The sequence below is a fragment of the Cucumis sativus genome, chromosome 3, assembly GCF_000004075.3.
Source record: "Cucumis sativus cultivar 9930 chromosome 3, Cucumber_9930_V3, whole genome shotgun sequence".
Classification (NCBI taxonomy): Eukaryota; Viridiplantae; Streptophyta; class Magnoliopsida; order Cucurbitales; family Cucurbitaceae; genus Cucumis; species Cucumis sativus.
This window is the reverse complement of record NC_026657.2, coordinates 1,950,773-1,968,818: the sequence shown is the minus strand read 5'-3', so window position 1 is coordinate 1,968,818 and position 18,046 is coordinate 1,950,773. Positions and strand designations below refer to the sequence as shown.

At 31.9% G+C, this 18,046-nt stretch overlaps 3 protein-coding genes across 5 annotated transcripts; all 3 read right to left on the bottom strand.

The window, feature by feature from the left end:
* Positions 1-2,264: 2,264 nt before the first annotated feature.
* LOC101203414 (ubiquitin carboxyl-terminal hydrolase 3) lies at positions 2,265-6,336 on the bottom strand. Of its 2 annotated transcripts, none has more exons than XM_011652081.2 (9): positions 6,095-6,336; positions 4,951-5,082; positions 4,813-4,854; positions 4,342-4,447; positions 3,844-3,902; positions 3,581-3,655; positions 2,975-3,023; positions 2,768-2,844; positions 2,265-2,635 (listed from the first exon to the last, which is right to left on the bottom strand). In XM_011652081.2, exons 1-9 carry the CDS (start codon positions 6,329-6,331, stop codon positions 2,531-2,533), a joined length of 882 nt encoding a protein of 293 aa, XP_011650383.2. In that variant the 5' UTR covers positions 6,332-6,336; the 3' UTR covers positions 2,265-2,530. The 2 variants fall into 2 exon arrangements, with proteins under 2 accessions (XP_011650383.2, XP_031737555.1); XM_031881695.1 differs by lacking the exon at positions 6,095-6,336 and adding an exon at positions 5,664-5,875.
* Positions 6,337-7,579: 1,243 nt separating this feature from the next.
* LOC101203900 (probable enoyl-CoA hydratase 2, mitochondrial) lies at positions 7,580-11,899 on the bottom strand. Its single transcript, XM_031883626.1, has 8 exons — positions 11,590-11,899; positions 10,541-10,710; positions 10,350-10,424; positions 9,625-9,715; positions 9,468-9,519; positions 9,114-9,217; positions 8,954-9,030; positions 7,580-8,144 (listed from the first exon to the last, which is right to left on the bottom strand). Exons 1-8 carry the CDS (start codon positions 11,828-11,830, stop codon positions 7,968-7,970), a joined length of 987 nt encoding a protein of 328 aa, XP_031739486.1. The 5' UTR covers positions 11,831-11,899; the 3' UTR covers positions 7,580-7,967.
* Positions 11,900-13,233: 1,334 nt separating this feature from the next.
* Positions 13,234-17,288, bottom strand: LOC101212491. Of its 2 annotated transcripts, none has more exons than XM_004147212.3 (6): positions 17,108-17,288; positions 16,813-16,849; positions 16,393-16,649; positions 15,607-15,643; positions 15,238-15,458; positions 13,234-14,098 (listed from the first exon to the last, which is right to left on the bottom strand). In XM_004147212.3, exons 1-6 carry the CDS (start codon positions 17,135-17,137, stop codon positions 13,451-13,453), a joined length of 1,230 nt encoding a protein of 409 aa, XP_004147260.1. In that variant the 5' UTR covers positions 17,138-17,288; the 3' UTR covers positions 13,234-13,450. The 2 variants fall into 2 exon arrangements, with proteins under 2 accessions (XP_004147260.1, XP_011650381.1); XM_011652079.2 differs by having other exon boundaries at positions 13,234-14,095; positions 17,108-17,286.
* Positions 17,289-18,046: the final 758 nt, after the last annotated feature.

Below are 18,046 nucleotides of genomic sequence, written 5' to 3'. Positions count from 1 at the left end.
TGTTAAACTATTGTATTTGTGAAGCCCTCAAAATATCACTAACCATCCTTAAGAAATACTAGAACGTTATGAAATTTTATGAATAAATTTTATTTCAATATTTTAGCTCATAATTTTAAGTAAAGTTAAATTTAGTTTAACTTAGTGTAATTGATACGACCTACTATCTAACAATTGAAAGATTCATCTAAACAGTATTAAAATGAGGTAAGTAAACATTCATCACGACCATCATGTATGGTCTCACTAAATAATAATTAACAATAATGATATTTTATTATACATATTTTGAAATAATGGTTTATAATGGATTTATTTGGAATTATATTGTTATAGTTTAATAATTATAATTCTTTCGCTACCATATTGAAATAAAGGAATATTATAAAAAATGATAAAATTAATAAAGTATTTACACTTTTATAGGAAATTTGTGGGTAGCAAATTTTTATAACTTAGTAGGTTTTTGCCATGAATGTAAATATTTAGTTATTTTAGTTATTCTTTGAAAAATCCTAAAATAAATCACCTAACAAAATATTAATAAAAAATCTAATATCATATATATATACATACCAGAGAGAAATCAAAATTATTTACAAAATAAAAAAAATTATGAAAGCAAAAATATCGTTAAAGTATAAATTTTTAAAGATTTAAAATAAAAAATTGAATGTAAAATAATATTATGGCTATCTATATCGTTAGCATTCAATCGTTTCAAGACTCAAATTTGGTTAATACAAAAATTTAAGAATTTATATACTTCAATTATAAAAATTAAATCTAACATATTTGAAACTTTTTAAAAATATAAAAAGAGAATTAAATAGGTAAAAATAAATCAAGATATTATGTTTAAATACTATTTTATTAAATATGATTTCTTATTAATTTTAGTTGGAAATGTAATATACTCAAGTAGTACACAAAAAATCTATCAAATAAAAACAATTATTTTTCCAATAAAAAGTGCATAGAAAAATCTAGTAGAAGAAAAAAGATATATAGAAGTGGAAACCGTGAATCCAATAAGTCAAAGTAATGATGTGTATATTATAAAGTTTGGTCATTCTAAAACAAGACTTTATGTTATAATCCTAAGTTAGAATTTTCTGTTTTAACTCATGTTTAATTAAAAATAAATATATTTCATTTTTTGCACGTGAAACTTCTTTGTCTAAAATAAAATTAATATTGAAACTTTTGCAAATTTTGGCATATTTTTTAATATATATATTTCAAGTCAAAGTGTCAATTTGAGTAAAAATTGTTCACACGAGATTTCTATAGAAATGTAATTTATGGAATTAAACTTTATATATTAATTTATATGGTGTTGTGGATACAATCTCTAATATTTACTCATTTATGCATTTTCTCAAATATAAATTAAGACATAGAACTTTTTTATCTTCGGTTTTCAGGAAGTTATAGTTGTAAATCTATTTTAGACTCAATCTTTTGGAATTCAAGGAAAGTTTGATACTCTAAGTTTTCGATTTTTCAGAAGATAATGATCTCGAAGTTGATAAAAACTTGCACATTTGAAAAACTTTTAAAAGTTTAAAACTTCAATTCTTTGAGTTTTAATTCTTCTTTCAACTAAAGATCTCCTAAATGAATGAAGTCTCTATTTATAGATATTTTTTCATGGATTTTAAGTGGGCTAGGGCCCATTGCCTCGACGGGCTTGGACCTAGCCCATTGCCTCGACGGGCTTGGACCTATTAGCTCTTAAGCTGACAAGAATAATGGCAAAATACAAGGTCCTCTTTGGATAAATGACTAAAATATTTTTAAATTGACAAAATTCCAAAACGGAAGATTTTGAACAAAGAAATAGTCATATCATTGTCTTAAATGCCCCTACATAACTAAAAAAAATGTGAATTGTAATGAAACATGAGTGTAATTGAAAAAACTCCCACAGCCAATTAAACCCTCCATCCAAAAGCATTGAAAACTTTTATGGCATAAAATAATTAAAATGAAAGTAAATTATTAGATAAAGATAAATGCTTCTAGAAGGGTTTAATATTCCATTTTGTAGGTAAATTCCTTCCAAGATTTGGATTCAAAAGGGAAAAGCATTCCTTGAGACCCCACATGCTTCGACTTCTCAACTTCCACTTTCACACTTTTTTTAAAAAAAAAACTATGTTTAGGGAATTTGAGTCTTTATTTATTTTCATCAATTTTTATAACATTTTTTTAAAAGTGGTTTTTTATTCGATTATGATTATAATTTAATCAATCAAATATCACCTTGAACGATTGTCAACTTTCCATCCTGAACAACAAAAGCAATGAACAACTTTTTCTATTGTATCATCAGAGCAAATTTTTAAACCACAAAAGAAAGTCTGATCTAAGGTACTACTAAACACTTTGTTCAACTACAACAAAAACAGATTTGTGTCGTAACAAGCTAACGGATTCCTCATACATGCATCTACACATGCCGAAAACTAGGTAATAGGACTAGGTCATTGATGTAAAACTAAATCAGATTGAACCTTGGTCGCCTTCAGATGCTTCCTTCCGGCCCAGTCCTCTTTGAGATGGCAATGACATTGAAGTTCAGCGACTCGGGGTTATCCGAGATCATGTCTTTTATGACTCGAGCTGCATCCTGTGGGTTTCATCAAGTATTTCATTAAATGGAAGAGAAGTGGGGTAATATGTTGATCTGTAGATTCATTTATGAAGTAGTTTTGGACTAATGGCTAAAACAGACACGGATGATCTTTCAGAGCAATCATACCTGTAATAAACTGTTGGGTGATGATGGACCATGTGATATAGGTTCCGTCTTTCTCCCGTCGAGCTCATAAAGTTTCCCTATTTAAACCATCAATTAGGATATTGTAAAGATTAGATGACCTCTGAGGAAATCTGATCACTGAATTCAAAGTAAACATGATAAAGAAGCAATTTGTTTCCCTATAAGAGAAGTTCAACAAGTGTGTACCATCCACACATGAGAAGCAGATAAAGTGAGTATCGACTTTCTCCGGAGCCTGCCAATAACAAGTGCAAGGAAAGATGAGCCAGAAATGGAAATTGCATTAACACACTTGAAAATATGGGGAAAATAAAGAGCATTCGCTCCAGTGAATTAATTTAAAGTTCATGGGATCACTTATTATCAGATAGATATCTGCCAGACGAGACATCATTCACCTTAACCAATAAGGAGTCTAAATATGCTGTATTTTTCAAATCTTAATTCTCTAAATTAGAAGGCATGAAGTTGAAAGCATGGAAAATCCATGACTTGATCCGGAAATAACTATGCATCAACATATATTATGTACCTCAATTTTAAAACTTTGTCCAAAGCTTCAAACCTTATGTCCACTATACACAACCAATCCATGTGTTATTAGATCTTGAACTTCTAAAAATTATGTCCATTTTCCCTGTTTCCAATTAAATTAATAGCTATTTGAAAAAGGAAAAGAAGCAAAAGCATTAGGCTATATCTTTCTATTCTTAATATACTTAAAGGGAACAAGAAAAACTCTTCTACTATCATTCTCCATCATAATGCAGTTAAACTTAAAAAGAGTCTTACTGTCGTATCTCCAGCAGTTGCTGCTACTGAATGTGCAACTTCCATTTCATCGTCTTTCTCAAGAAATGCCGCACGCTACCAAAGTGAACAACATACAACTATTAGAAGCAAAACCATCTCAACAAGGGAAAGGATAGAGAAATATAATATTATCTTTCTTGTGTTTGTAGTTATGTTTGTCCTTTTCTATAATACTTTTGGTTGCCGGTGGGGTGGAGAGGGAGGAGGGGAGTGGGAGAGAAGCATGTTATTGTAAATAGAACCTCGATCGGATCCATGCTTTTGGTAGACTTGAAGAACCTATCCAAGAATGATCCCTCCGCTGTAAAAGATAAAAGAGAAAAGGAACGCAAGTTAAAAATGAGTGTGCCAGAACTTAAAGAAATATCATAACAGCACTTAAGTAATCAGTCAGGATATACCAAAACAAGTAGGAGAGTAGATACATTGATGAAACTTCACCAACATAAGTACTGTACATTGGATTGTGACCAGCCACAGGACAGAAGTTGGATAAGGACAAGAATACCAAATTAAACATATGAATGACCCAACAGATAACTCTAAGTTTCACTTTCAATTCGTGTTCTGCTTATTTTCAGTGATACATAACTTTCTTCAGTCCTCAATTCTCTACTCTACTCTATAAGTGCAAGTAAAATAACAGATATAGGAAAAGCCTCAGGCTAACTGTGCATATTCACAACAACGAAGAAATATGTTTCCCCTCGTTAAATTGGCTAGCATCACTCAGTACTTACAAAGCTTAATTTCCGAAGTAACGTTCCCAATAGCATGAAGCAGTCCAATAGTTCCACAGGCATTGCCAACTGTTTGTTTCATAAAGTATACTTGATTGCTGTAATCCTAGAGTCACAACAGAAAGGAGAGAGCCTTATTAGATAAGGCTTACAGATATATAAAACATTTTAAATATAGTATTAGAAAGTGTAAAAAGACAGAACAACATGCACCAAAAGTGGACTGTTCATACTCGATTATGTAACCAAATGGGCATTTTGTTTTTGTCAATATTAATGACAATCTTTCTATTTTCTCGCACCTCTCACCATTTCTAAAAACATTATTTTTTATTTAAAACAATTTATGACAGATAACCTTTGATTCAATAGACAAACATCAGGTAACATCATAATTTAGGAAAAACGTATCTACATGGTTCAGCCAAGTGGTATGACATAATATAAAGAGGACTTAATACACTTGCTCACCTTCTTTGCTTCCTTTTCCTGTTGTCGTCTCTCTTCTTCGCTCTGAAAATATTAAAACATTTAGAAAATGGAGAACTTTTCAAAGGAATTCTTCAAATCCATAAAGATCATTAAAATGAACTTTATCTGTAAGAAAACCTTTTCGGTTATGGGATAAAGAAACAAAACCGCCAGAACAGGCTTAGGCACCATGTCCAAGAGCTCATCATCCAAGCCATAAACATCACCGCACTCTGCTTCATCTTCAGGAAGACCGAGACCCCAAAGGAACTTCGCAATAACAAAAAAGAAGTTTGTCAACCATAGATGAAATGTGGAAATTCTTGCAACCAAAAAAAAAAAAAAAACGACAGCCAGATAAACGAAGAAAGGCAACTTGAAAATGCAATCATCTTCAAAAAACATGCAGCAATAGGTTTCATATAAATATATATATTGGTAAGAAAAGATTATTTGAACGAAAGGAAAAGAAAACGATAACTTCAAAAGTAGCCCTCATGCCAATTACATGGGCACACCATTTCCCAATCAAGAAAAACCAAGAAAAGAAATCCCAATTAGTCAAAAATAACACATTCATATCCCAAGGACCACACCAAATTGACAAACGATAAAAACAACTGATGAACAAACTTGCTCTGTGTCTTCTTCCATATTTCGTTCTCACTTCAACAACATACTGCTCGCGGACAAAGCAGCGATTCCCACTGTTCCATTTCCAGAAAGAGAATAATATTGCCAATAAAAACAAGAAAGAAGAAAACAACCAGAAAGCTTCTACATAATTCCACAACCAAGAAACAAAACATTGTTTGAAGGGAATGGAAAGAAAAGGATCGATTCAAAAGTACCCCTGATTCTAATAGCACGGGCATTCCATCTTTATCAAAATAAACTACGAAAAAGCCCACCATTAATTAAAATTCATAACGAAATTGACCCCAAAAGAAAAATCTATATATTCTTTCATATTTCTCTCATTTCATCAACATGCAGCCCGCTCACACAAAACAGCAAATGGCAATGTTTAAATTCCAAAAAGAGAACAGCAATGCCAGTAAAAAAAAAAAAAAAGAGTGAAAAGACCAGAAAGCTTCTTCATAATTCCACAACCGATAAACAGAAATGAACAAACAGACACTGAAAGAAACTATAACCCATTAAAGAAAACTTCCCAAGCAAGATAGAAAACAAGACTTTTCATCAATTCCCACACACCGGATTCTCTTTCCACTAACAAGAGCTCAAAGCAAGAAGCCAAAATAGAACAAAATGATAATACCTGGTTCATAACATCAGGGTTAGCTTCAAGTGGAAGCCATCGCTTATGAGCTGAAGAAGAGGTTTCGTGAATAGCAGCAGCCATTGTCGTCTTCTGAGCTTCTTCAATTACACTTCGATTACAGAAATGGAATATGCTAACACAGCACTTAATCCAATGATAGATTTTTAGGGCTTTAAGATCGGAATCAATTCCTTGCTTCGAAACGACGCAACCGTTATGCCGATTCGACTCCATCTCTATATATATAGGTTTTGTATCGGGTTTTCCGCTTAACAGGCCTGAAATCTAGCCCACTAAAAAACATAGAAAGAAAGCCCAAGCCCAAGAGCCCAAGTGGGAAAAACACTTTAGAGCCTAAATTCTTTAACCAATATTATTTAAGTTAAATTTAAATAGACAAAATATACGTCATGAAATTTTTAAAACTTTAAAAGTAATGAAAGAGATAATCGGTAAGAGTATATATATAAGATAAAATTACCTTGAGTGAAATATAAATGATTTAAAGAATATAATTTTTTTGCTGATTTTAAATTGTAAATGAAGTAAGATATAGTTATTCCCAAATTAAAATATTAGAGGGAGTAAAATGAAACGAGCCATTAAGAACGTGTTTTGAAAGATAAGACGTTTAGTTTTTGTTAAAAAGGGTGTATGATTATAGATTCCACTTTAATAGTCATTTATTGATGAAAAATAAAGAAAAAAGAACTTAGAGGATCCATAGAAAAAATATAGAAAATGTACCCAAAATATAAGAGGATGTGAGGACAAAATAAAAATGGTTGAAAAGATCTAAGGACAAAAAGATAAAGAGAATAAAATTTTCATTTCATATTTATTTTATATTAATTAATTGAGATCCATGCAAAGACTAAAGTAAGCTTTTAGTGAAAGAAAAATAAAATTAAGAGTGTAAATCTTGAAGCTTCAAATCTATAGACTAGATTGGAACAAAATGGTAAAATTGTAAAATCTAGAGACTAAATTGAAAGAATAGGAAAAAAAAAGGCAAAAAAAATTCATAAGAAATTAAAGAAAATTATTAAAAAAAACTACCCTACATTTTTAATTTGTTTTCAAACTTTTCCAATTTCTTTTTAAAATTACCCTACTTATCCAAATGACCCCACAAAAGAAGTACAAAATAAAGGGATGTGATTTGAGGATAGACATCAAGATTCTCCCCTCGTAACCCATTTTTATGCTGCATAAATATTTGATAATATAGACCATTTTATTTGGGGTAGTTTTAAAATTATTTCAATAATGTAGAAAGATTTTAGGCTTCAATTGATAATAAATTAGTAATATGAAAAAGCAATAACATGAACTAACAATTTGTGTAATTTAATGTTTATGAGACTGAGTGACTTCTCAGAAAAAGAAAAGAAAAGTAGATACAAAATTTGGTCCAAAACATCCCTATAATTTGGTAGCTCTTTCAATATCTTACTTCTTATAGTGAAATGGTACAAAATGTGAAAATAACAATGAAAATGTAATACCATAGTTACTTGAATAATAAAAGGTTACATTCACATCATTCACATCATTCACAACTCAATCAAGTTGTTTGGTTAATGACAACCCTAACCATTTTTACACTCCTAATCACCCAACTGGCAAACTAAAAGTAACAAAGAGCAATCCTAAATTTCAGGACAGAGATCAATGAGTGCAAACACTAAGGCATTCAAGGCTGCTTTATTATAGCATCACTGATCAAATAAGCTGAATTTGGTACAGTTTTCATTTTAGGTAACTATGCTTAATGCAAACCTTGCATTTATTCTTATACTTCAGAAAGTTAAAATGAAGATTAGAGGTAACCACATTGTATTGTGAAAATAAGCAAGTGGTTATCAATCTATTCTCCTCTATACCTTGGCTTTCGCTTCTCGGCAAATGCTGCCAATCCTTCCAACCGGTCTTTCGTGTCCAAGAGTTCTGTGTAACACTCATCTTCTATTTCCATAGCTGACTCCAGGTCTCCCTCGAGCCCCTCGTTGATCGCCTTCTTTGCCATCCTTATTGCTAGTGGACCCTGTTACAATACTCAACAATTACTTGGGCATTAGATTGTTGGCGGTATGCACAACATGACAGAGTTAAGGAAGAATATATTTCTACTCTTTTTCCTTTTTATCATTATTATTAAAAGCAATAAAAATAAAATTACCACTACCAACTCGCTGTAGCTGGATAAAGTTTCTTACATCATGACTACAATGATAGAATAACCAATCAGGAAAATTAAACATCCAAGTAAAAGAAATGCCAGAAAAAACCCTTTTGGCTAACTCGTGAGCCAAGGTATATACTAATATCAACACGTAAACAGAAACTGACAGTTCAGAAAACAAGAAGTTAGAAGCCTATATTTCTATCTACATAATTACTAAAAATGGTTCATTTTGATGTATAGTTACATTATAACGCTTGAAATTTAAGAAATGATTCAAATTGATCAACCATTCACTATTTCACTAGCGATGGTAACAAATTTGGAGGAGATTAAATTATTTCCCCATTTGAACACAGTTCTCTTATTGAAAAGTGTTAGTGTAGATGTCACTTCACAGATTAAACTAAAAATGATAGTGTTTAGTTAGTGGGTTTAAGAATCGTTCTATAACACTTCTCAGTTGAAGGATGGAACTTAAGGTGCAAAATATGATTCACTTAAAAAAAAAACTCCACGATGTCTGAAACAATGAATAGGATACAACGTTGATCTCTTTATCCATCAGATGGTCGTCCTAGAATTAGTGGTATCATATCAATCAAATCATAATTTTCATCAAATTGTGGCATGATACCCAGAAAGATAATTATATTAGATGTTTTAATTACCTTCTCATTTATCTCTTGGGCAATTTCCAGTGCCTTTGTATAAGCTTCCCCAGCAGAGACGCAGTAATTGACAAGACCTAAAGCAAGAAATTTTATTGTCTTCTCCTTAGATCAATAAGACATTGAATTGAAGATTTTTTTTTTTTAATGGCGTCCATACCTATAGATAGAGCATCTCTACCACTGACCTTACGACCAGTGAATATAAGTTCCTTTGCTATTGATTTGCCGACCAGCCTAGGAAGCCTTGCAGTCCCACCTGCCCTGTGAAAAAACACAATTAGAAGCTATAATCTGCTTGTGCATACTGGAAAACCATCATGGTAATATCAATAGAAAAGGGGAAGAGGATTCGAAAAATATTCTTGAGAAGAGTGTCATTCAGCTTCCTTCCACCATCAATAGTTTAATGTTAATACTAAGTAATAGAACTATCCAACATCAGTTTGCATGCAGGCTTCCTTCTACTAGTCTCAAGTGAGCTATCATATATAAAAAAGAATTTACTACATACCCAGGAATTATAGCGAGTCCGGTTTCTGGCAAACTGAGTTTGGCATCTTCCCCTGGATCATGGCCAACCATGTGAGCTACCATGAATAAAGCCAGCGAATACAGCAAGAAGGTCTGGTAAAAAACTTAACTATAAAATAATTGAATAAATTATTTACCACATATCCGAAGATCACATGCAAGAGCCATTTCAAGTCCACCACCCAATGCTGCTCCTTCAATAACTGAAATAGTAGGAATAGGAAGTGCCTGAATAAAATAGAATTTAGATTACATCAGCAGACAGAGACTAGTGGACCTGAAAAATCGAAGTGAAAATATTTCAAAGATGGTGAAAAACAAAACTAGAGTTGTTCAAGAAAGAGAAGTATTGGATTCTTAACGATGACGAATTATTAAGTTAATCAGGTAAAAAATAAATGAAACATAGAGCTGCATAAACATGTGAGAGGTGGCCACCATGGCTTGAATTCCTTTAAGCCTTTTATTACTAACATATACCCCTTATTGTCCACAAGGCCAAACCATAGTGGTTAAACCTGAGAGCAAATTGAGGTTTCACCACTCATTTACTAGTATATAAAACCCTAAAGTTCCATTTGAAGTTCATTGAAAAATCAAGTATAATGCCTATTTTTATTTATGGAATCAGTACGAATCAAATGAATCTCAAACCACTGAAGAATGAAAACATACACCCTAGGTGACGACTAAGCTTACTAGCATTAGCAACAAAAGAACACGGTTAGAATATCAATGATAACTCATGTGCATATCAACTGCTGCATTACATCCTTGACAAGATATCCTTGTTTAAATATTCTTTATATAAATCAAAGAATGTAAAAGAAAGTAGGTAGGTAGGTAGATTATAATGAACTACCTCTAAAAATGTGAATGCAGACCGCAGTGAGGTGACAAAGGAGTGAACTTCTGATGCTGCCATCTTCTTACGTTCCTGCACTTAAAGGATGAATTGAGGGAAGTTAAACACCATGCCATACTGTGAGAGCCAAATTATCTGAGATTCTACCAAAATGCTCCAATGTAAACCAGCAGAGTTAACAAGAATACCTTCAAATCGGCACCTGCACAGAACACCTTTGGGACAGAGCTGCGGATCATCATAACATTGACGGATGGATCACTATCAACGGATTCAAATGCATGACGCAATCCCCTCAGCATATCCTTGCTAATAGCGTTTTTCGCCTCAGGCCTGTCTAAATGTATCTCGACAATTCCTGTTTGATAAACCAAAGTTGATCACCATTCAAACAAAACTGAAGCAGCCCAAGAACACCCCAGAAACTTGAAAAGAAATGATCATAGATAACATTACAAATAAAGAAAAAGGGAACCCATCGGAAGTCTGAGCCATCCAAGGACAAGCATAAAGAATATCGGACAGGACCCAAGAACCAAAAGGACAAAAGAACAAAAAGAATAGAAAACAAGCCGTAGTTGGTTATGTACTCTTCATTCATGAACTAACAAATTCTCAGAACACTTTGTCAGAAAGTGCATGTCACACTATGGAAGTTCTCAATGTATGAAAAATACTAGGAGTAAGTAAATAGTTCTTGTGAAAATTCTTGGGTGTTTAGTTACATTACATTTTGACTTTTTTTTATTCATTTATAAGAGGTCCCAATGTATGAAAAATACTAGGAGTAAGTATGTTTGGTTGCGCTACATCTAAAAATAAAATCACTTTTATAAATGTCAATTACCATAAAGTGATTCCTTGTTTTTCCAAAAGAAAAATTACAAAGTCATCTTCCATCAATCACATTTCGAATTATCAACTTTAAATAGTTTCTTAAAAAAATAATTTTGAACCATTTTTTACTATTTCAAAAGTGACATGAAGTTATCAAACACTCTAATTTTACTGTTTAAAAAAAAGTTTTGGTCTCCACTTTCCCTTCTCTGCAGACAATCAAATCATCAAGAAAGTAGCCAGTGAAACAACAATAGCGAATTATCAGTTCTGAAGGCAAAATGAAGCCTTAAACATTAATCACAAACCATAAATTAACAAAATGGGGACCTAACCATTGAGCTTATAATATTAAAACAAAATTAAAGAAAATATTTTACATATTCAGCTCAGAAATTACCAGAATCAGAGTCTGAAAGTCGGTGAAGCCGGACAGGCTTAGTGGAAAGTGAGTCCAAAATGAGAGTTCTGCAATGAGTGTATCGCCATGGATGTGAGAACAAATTGAAGGCATCGGAAGGGGTGGAGCTGGGAACAGTCTGACGGAGGTTTTTGGCCGGAATGGGAAGGTTCTGAGATGAATGAAGGAGTTCAATTGGGAGGTTGATGAGATTTCTGCTTCGGATTTTGAAAGCTCCCATTGGTTGGTAGTACGAGGAAGATGGCAAAGCAGAGGGAAAGAAGAAGGAATAGAAAAACGTGAGTGAATTGGATTAGATCAAAAGATTTGGAAATTTTGAAAAGTAGCACTTTTAGTTTTACCTTTGAAAAGTACCACAATTTAAAAAAAGTACCACTAATTTTTAAAATGCCCCTTCAAAAAAACGTGTAATTTTGTTTTTTTAGATAATTAATTGCCAGACATTTATTTCAACGAATTAATTAAAAGACATTTTATTAGAAAAATTATAAGAATTAAATACAAGATATTTATTGCTAAGTGTTAATTACAAATAATATTGTTAACGTGCAGAATTATTTATTGAGCTACGGACTACTGTCTAAATAATTATATTATTCTTAACAGTCGGAAAGAAAATTGCCTACAATATACTCAACAAATTTAAAACAAAAAACTGCACAATCAACGACTTTCCAATTTATAGCACTTCTTCAGGCTTATTTACTGGTCACGAGTCGTAGTTGTGATCTTGTAGTGTCAAGGTCGACCACTATCATGAGTGAAGAAATGACATGTGTGATCATTCAGAGAACTTTTTTTTAACTAAAATCCAGTTCTAAAATATGGAATTGTTCAACCACAAATTTTTTCATATGCCTCAAATTTCAAAACCATGTAACATAAATGAGTACATGGTTTAGGGTTTCGTGAGAATATCAAACGTTCGAGCTCTCAAGATGTTTTGGTCATTTGAGAATACCTTTTATTCTAAAATTTAAAAACAAAAACACACCATTTTAGTGCTGATCTTGAAATTTCTAAAATTAGGCCAAAATTGTTTCTTGAAATTTGTAAAAAGTCTGGATGTTGAGATCAGTCGTAATTGACTGAAAAACAAAATTACATTTTTTTTTAAAGTGTACTACTTTTGAAATGTAAAACTAAAAGTGTGCTACTTCTCAAAATTTCTTCAAAATATTTTGTTTTTGTTTTGTTAAATGAAATTTAAAATTATTTTGGATTCTTAGAGATATCATTTTCTAAAATGTTTGGCGTACTTAGATTACCAATTCAACAATTGATATATACCACAGAGGTTGGGAGATTTTTTTATTTGTTCTTTTAAAAATCTAAACCTAGAATAAATTAATAGTACATCAATTAAACTATGGTCGTATTGGCTCAAGATTAGAGATTCGATTCTTCTAAATATTCCACAAATAGTAAGAAAAAATATATATATTTATAAATATAACAAACTATCACAGTCTATCACTAATATACTGCAATAAACTGGTAATGGATCTACTGCACTATAGATATTAGTCATCATAGACCTATCACTATTAAAAATTATAATTTTGTTATGTTTATGAATATTTTAGTTTATTTTACGATATTTGAAAACATCAAACAAAAATATGATTGAATTGAAATTTTTTTAATATTATATCATCTGTGGAAAGAAGGGAAATGGCAAAACTTTTTTGCAAGAACCTCCATCACTTTCTTGTCAATGGTTGATTGTCTACTTATACCTTACAACAAAAAGAATATACAGTGGAGAAGCTAACGGCCTAACACAATGGGAAGATTTGTAAAAGGAGAAGATTCGCATACCATAATCGTTTTGGAAGTTCTATTTTCTGCAAACCCATCTTTCAAGTCGAAGCTGCTTCAATGGCGGTCCGAGATTTGGCTTACTCTTCTGAGGACAACTCCACTTCCCAATTACCTCTATGATATTAGAGTGCTCAGTATTGGTTTTGTCTGACAGTCCCTTTCTTCTTAAACAAGCAAAAGCTCTTCCTGCCTCTTTATTATTGTAGTTCTCTTGCATTTCCACTGATTTCTTGCATGTTGCTTCAGAAAACCCACGCTTGTTTGCAGTAATAAAACCAACATTTGAAACTCCTCTCTCTTTGTTTTCTTTGTTGTGGCTTAGATCATTTGGTTCCCTTACATTGGGAAAAACACAAGGCATATGGTTTGAGCCCTTAAGTTGTGGTTGGACCTCACTTTTAGTTTCAGAATTTTCCAGGATCGGATCGATCTTATGGATCAAATTTGTATGAGTTGGAGGCTTGCTATTACCATCATTTGAACTTCTATTTTTATGCAGTGGCACAAGACCATTCTCTTGCAAAACTCTTTCTTGGAACTTACATTGAAGATCTTCAGTAGTTAGGTTTGAGATTGGAACTTCTTTGGTTGGACTGATGTCGTTGGTTCCCATAGTTTTCTCTTTCGGGTCTTGCTCGGAAGTTCTTTCAGAAAACAAATTCTGCTGAGAACAGGGTAAAAGACTTTTAATTCCTACGAACAGTTGAGTTTCTCTCAAACTAATAGAAAATGGAAATGACTTGTAAGAAAATACTTGGAGAAGGGTCATGCAACTCTATACTTGTGACATTGATTAAATTTTGACGTGGGGATGATCTTTAGCTTAATTGAGATAAATTATCAATTCAATTACCAAGTTGGTGTTAAAACTTAATATAAGCCTTTTACCTAGCTAGTTGATAACCCTTTTATTTTGTTTTTGTTTTCTAAAATTAAGTCTATAAACAATACTTGCAACTTTATTCCTTTATTTTTTACCTTATTCCAATAATTTAAAATAAAAGGTTAATTTTGAAAATTAAAATAGGTATCTTTCAAAAAATTGTTTTTGATTTTGAAATTTTTTAAGAAATATGTAAGTCATTGTAAGACATGGAGATAAAATAGATTTAAATTTTAAAAACAAAAACAAAAAATGAAATAGTTATTACCGAAGTCATTTATGTTTTCTGGTCTCTAAAAATTAAGGTTATAAACACTACTTTCACCTGTAAGTTTTTTTATATTAATTTTAAACCAATGTTTCAAAAACAAAATGAAGTTCTAAAAAACATTTTAAAAAATTGAAAACATGTTTCATTTCTAGAAACGTTAGTCTTAACTGTCCATGTTGATCATACGTGCTAGTTGAATTATAGACTTTTAGCCGTTTAGGGTTTAGGGTTTAATGACAATTTTACTTTTTTTTTTTCTTGTAATATCTTGAAGAGTATCTATGAATATCTAAAAAGGCTCTAAAAATGTTTTAACATGAAATAATAGTTCCTCGGTTCCAATGAATTTGATTTTAGGCATGGTTAGATGTCTAAACGTATCCTACTTTGGCCAGGGATCTCTTGCCAATAAATATAAGTATTCTCCCCACATATTAGGCAAGTGATTTGTACCTAGGAGAGAGATTTTCGTACTCTTATACTAAACTTCTTACATGAAGCATCAAACTTAGGATTCTGAAGAACTTTTCTAAACCTCTACGAGTCCTCACCGTCTAAGCTGGGCTTAAGGGGAAGGGTTTTGAAGTCCAAAGTAGAAGATCTTTGTTTACACATCATATAAAGTGCTGTTTGTAAGTATTTTATGTACCTTGCTTGGGGGCTGATTATCCTGTCTGTTGCCCGTGGAATCGCCATTGGATATTTCGAACAGGTTCAGCTGTACTCCTTCACCTCCATTATCCAAAGTCTCTTCTATTTCATGGCCCAACCCTGTTTTCTTACTCTCACAATATCCAAATTCCTGGCTTGGATTCAATGTAGGGGATTCATAGACATAACTAGAAAACCAGTTCCCAATATCAGGAGGCTCTGATGAAAAAAGGAAAGAAAAATTCTGTAATTGTCCTTGTGTTGTAACAAGTTCAAATCATATAACTCAATGGCAAATAAACTAGATGAAAAGGATAGAATACTGATTTTTATTGGCCAATTGAATCCCAGAGTGAATGATACAAACCTGACAGAAGCGACTGGGAGCACCAAGAATCTTGATTCTAACATAAAAATACAAAAAAAAAAAAAAAAAAAAAAAAAAAGACTGTTAGAAGTTAACAATTTTGAGCTTTCACTACACCTGCATGCCTATAGTTCATATAACATAAAAAATTAAATCTAGAAAATTTTGTTGTTAATTCAACAACAAGAATAACAACTTTGTTTTTAGTTTTCTAGTTTGAGAATTGCACTTATTTACTAATAGTTTTACAATAAATAACTCTAATTGCCAATCATGCTTTCTTTAAAGAATTAAAAGAAAAAAAAAAAAAAAAAAACAGGAAGAACTTGTTTGTCTCTTAATTTTTAATGGAGATTTCATGAGTAAAAAGGAAGAAAACAGAGCACAAATTATTTGCAACTTGCGAGTAACCTTATCTTTTAGAACGAACAATAAACAAAACAGAAAATCAAAATCCAACAAAGTCTTAAGTCTCTGCATTAATTGATCCCTTAAACTATATATATGCCCAATTAAGATGTTTAAACTTTGGCTAATTAACAATCAAGTTCTCTGTTAGAATTTCATCATTCTTGAAGAAATAATCCAACATGAAAAGTGCCTTCAGTTCAAGCATTTGTTGAGGGATTAAATCGTTCCAGAAGTTCGAACATATGACCTACACCTCCTACTCTAATAACATGTTAAATCATCCATTAACACTAGCCACCAAATTCTTAAAAAAATACTTATTTCATAAGTAATTGAAGGGAAAAAGAATGTTGAAAGGAATAGTAGTTTCTATACCATGCCTAGAAGCTGGCTTTCACGATGATCTTCCCTCGAATTGCATTTCAAAGGAATCCAAGTTCCGGGAAGCTCCTTAGCAGCTTCTTCTTCTTCAATCTTAGTGACATTATCCCTTAACTCTCCCACAGTCTGCTCATCTTCCCCGACCTCAAATTCTCTCTCTCTCGAAACTGAATCTCCAAAATTGTCATTTGAATCGAGTTCCGGAGATTCGTATTCATAGCTCGAGAACCAGTTCCCGATATCAGGCGGCTCTGATGGAAATAAACAAACGAATAAAAGGAAGTCCAACTATGACCTAACTAAAAAACGCAGCTACTTAAGATCACTATCTCCCTATGCCATACTTTTCTTTTCTACATTTTCTCAACATCCAAACAGATATCAAGTCCATATATAAGGGACAAGCATACAAACCTGAAGACGGCGAATGCAAGAACGAAGAATGCGGAACCTACAAAAAAAAAAAAAAAAAGCAAATGAAGGAATTAGAAACAGAAATTTGGGGTAAAGATTGCTCCATAAAGCTGCTGCAGATTCGCTAAGTCGAATTAAAAAACGCATCGGAATTAGTATATCAATACCAAAAAAAAAAAAAAAAACCAGCAAAAGACGATCGTACAGTCGTAATTCCTGATATTTTCGCCGGAACCAAACAGAAAATGGAAATCGATAACAAGAGAACGAACATGTATGCAGAAGAAAACTAAACCTGAGAATCGGTGAAGCTCGAATTCTCCATGGCTCCGATTCCGCTCTACTAATCAAAATATTAAAAACACAACCGGCATTTGATTCATGAAGAAATTGTTTTCCTCTTCGTTCTTAGAAAAAAATAGTTGATTTTAATTTGAAATTCGCGGGATCAATTGGCGCCAAGTTTTTGTTCGTCTCCATCGAAGCTTTTCAAGAGCGCGTGTTTTCGTGCTCTTATTCTATAAAATAATCTATTAAATTATTTTGGAAAAGTTTAATTTTATCCATTATTAATTTTCGACCAAAACTTAAATATTTATATAGGGAATTGATTCTATGTAAAGAAAAAGGAGCATAATAAATTATGTATAAAGATTAAAAAGATAATTAATAAGTCGTTAATAAATCTAAAAATTTGCTACATTTTCTAAATATTTTTTAAAATTTCAATTACTCATTTTGCGATACAGATAAAATCTCATTATATATTTTATCTCATTATATATATCTCACTAATTAGTGACAATTGAAATTCAATTTAATATTTAGTTTGTAACTAAATTTATGACTTATAAATATATAATAAAATGGAGTATTTATTTTAGAATAAACTTTGTAAAGCCTAATACCATACACATCCAAAAACAGTCGACGTAATAAACAACTTTATTTCTTCCTCGAAATTTGTTTTATTTTCAAATTTCAATTTCCAAAGGCACCAATGTATTTCAGTTCTATCTTGTCACCTGTTTAATTTACTTAGAACAAAAACTCTATTACCAAGTTCCATTAAAATGTTTAATCCGAATTGAATGATGAAAGGGAATTCTCAGGTTTTGTTTATTTTAGTTTGGTTTATTTTAATTTTGCTTCTAAACCTTTTATTAGCTAGCTAGTTAGTTTTAGACACTTTTGTAGTATGCAATAGATTAGAAGTCCACATGATAGACTGAAA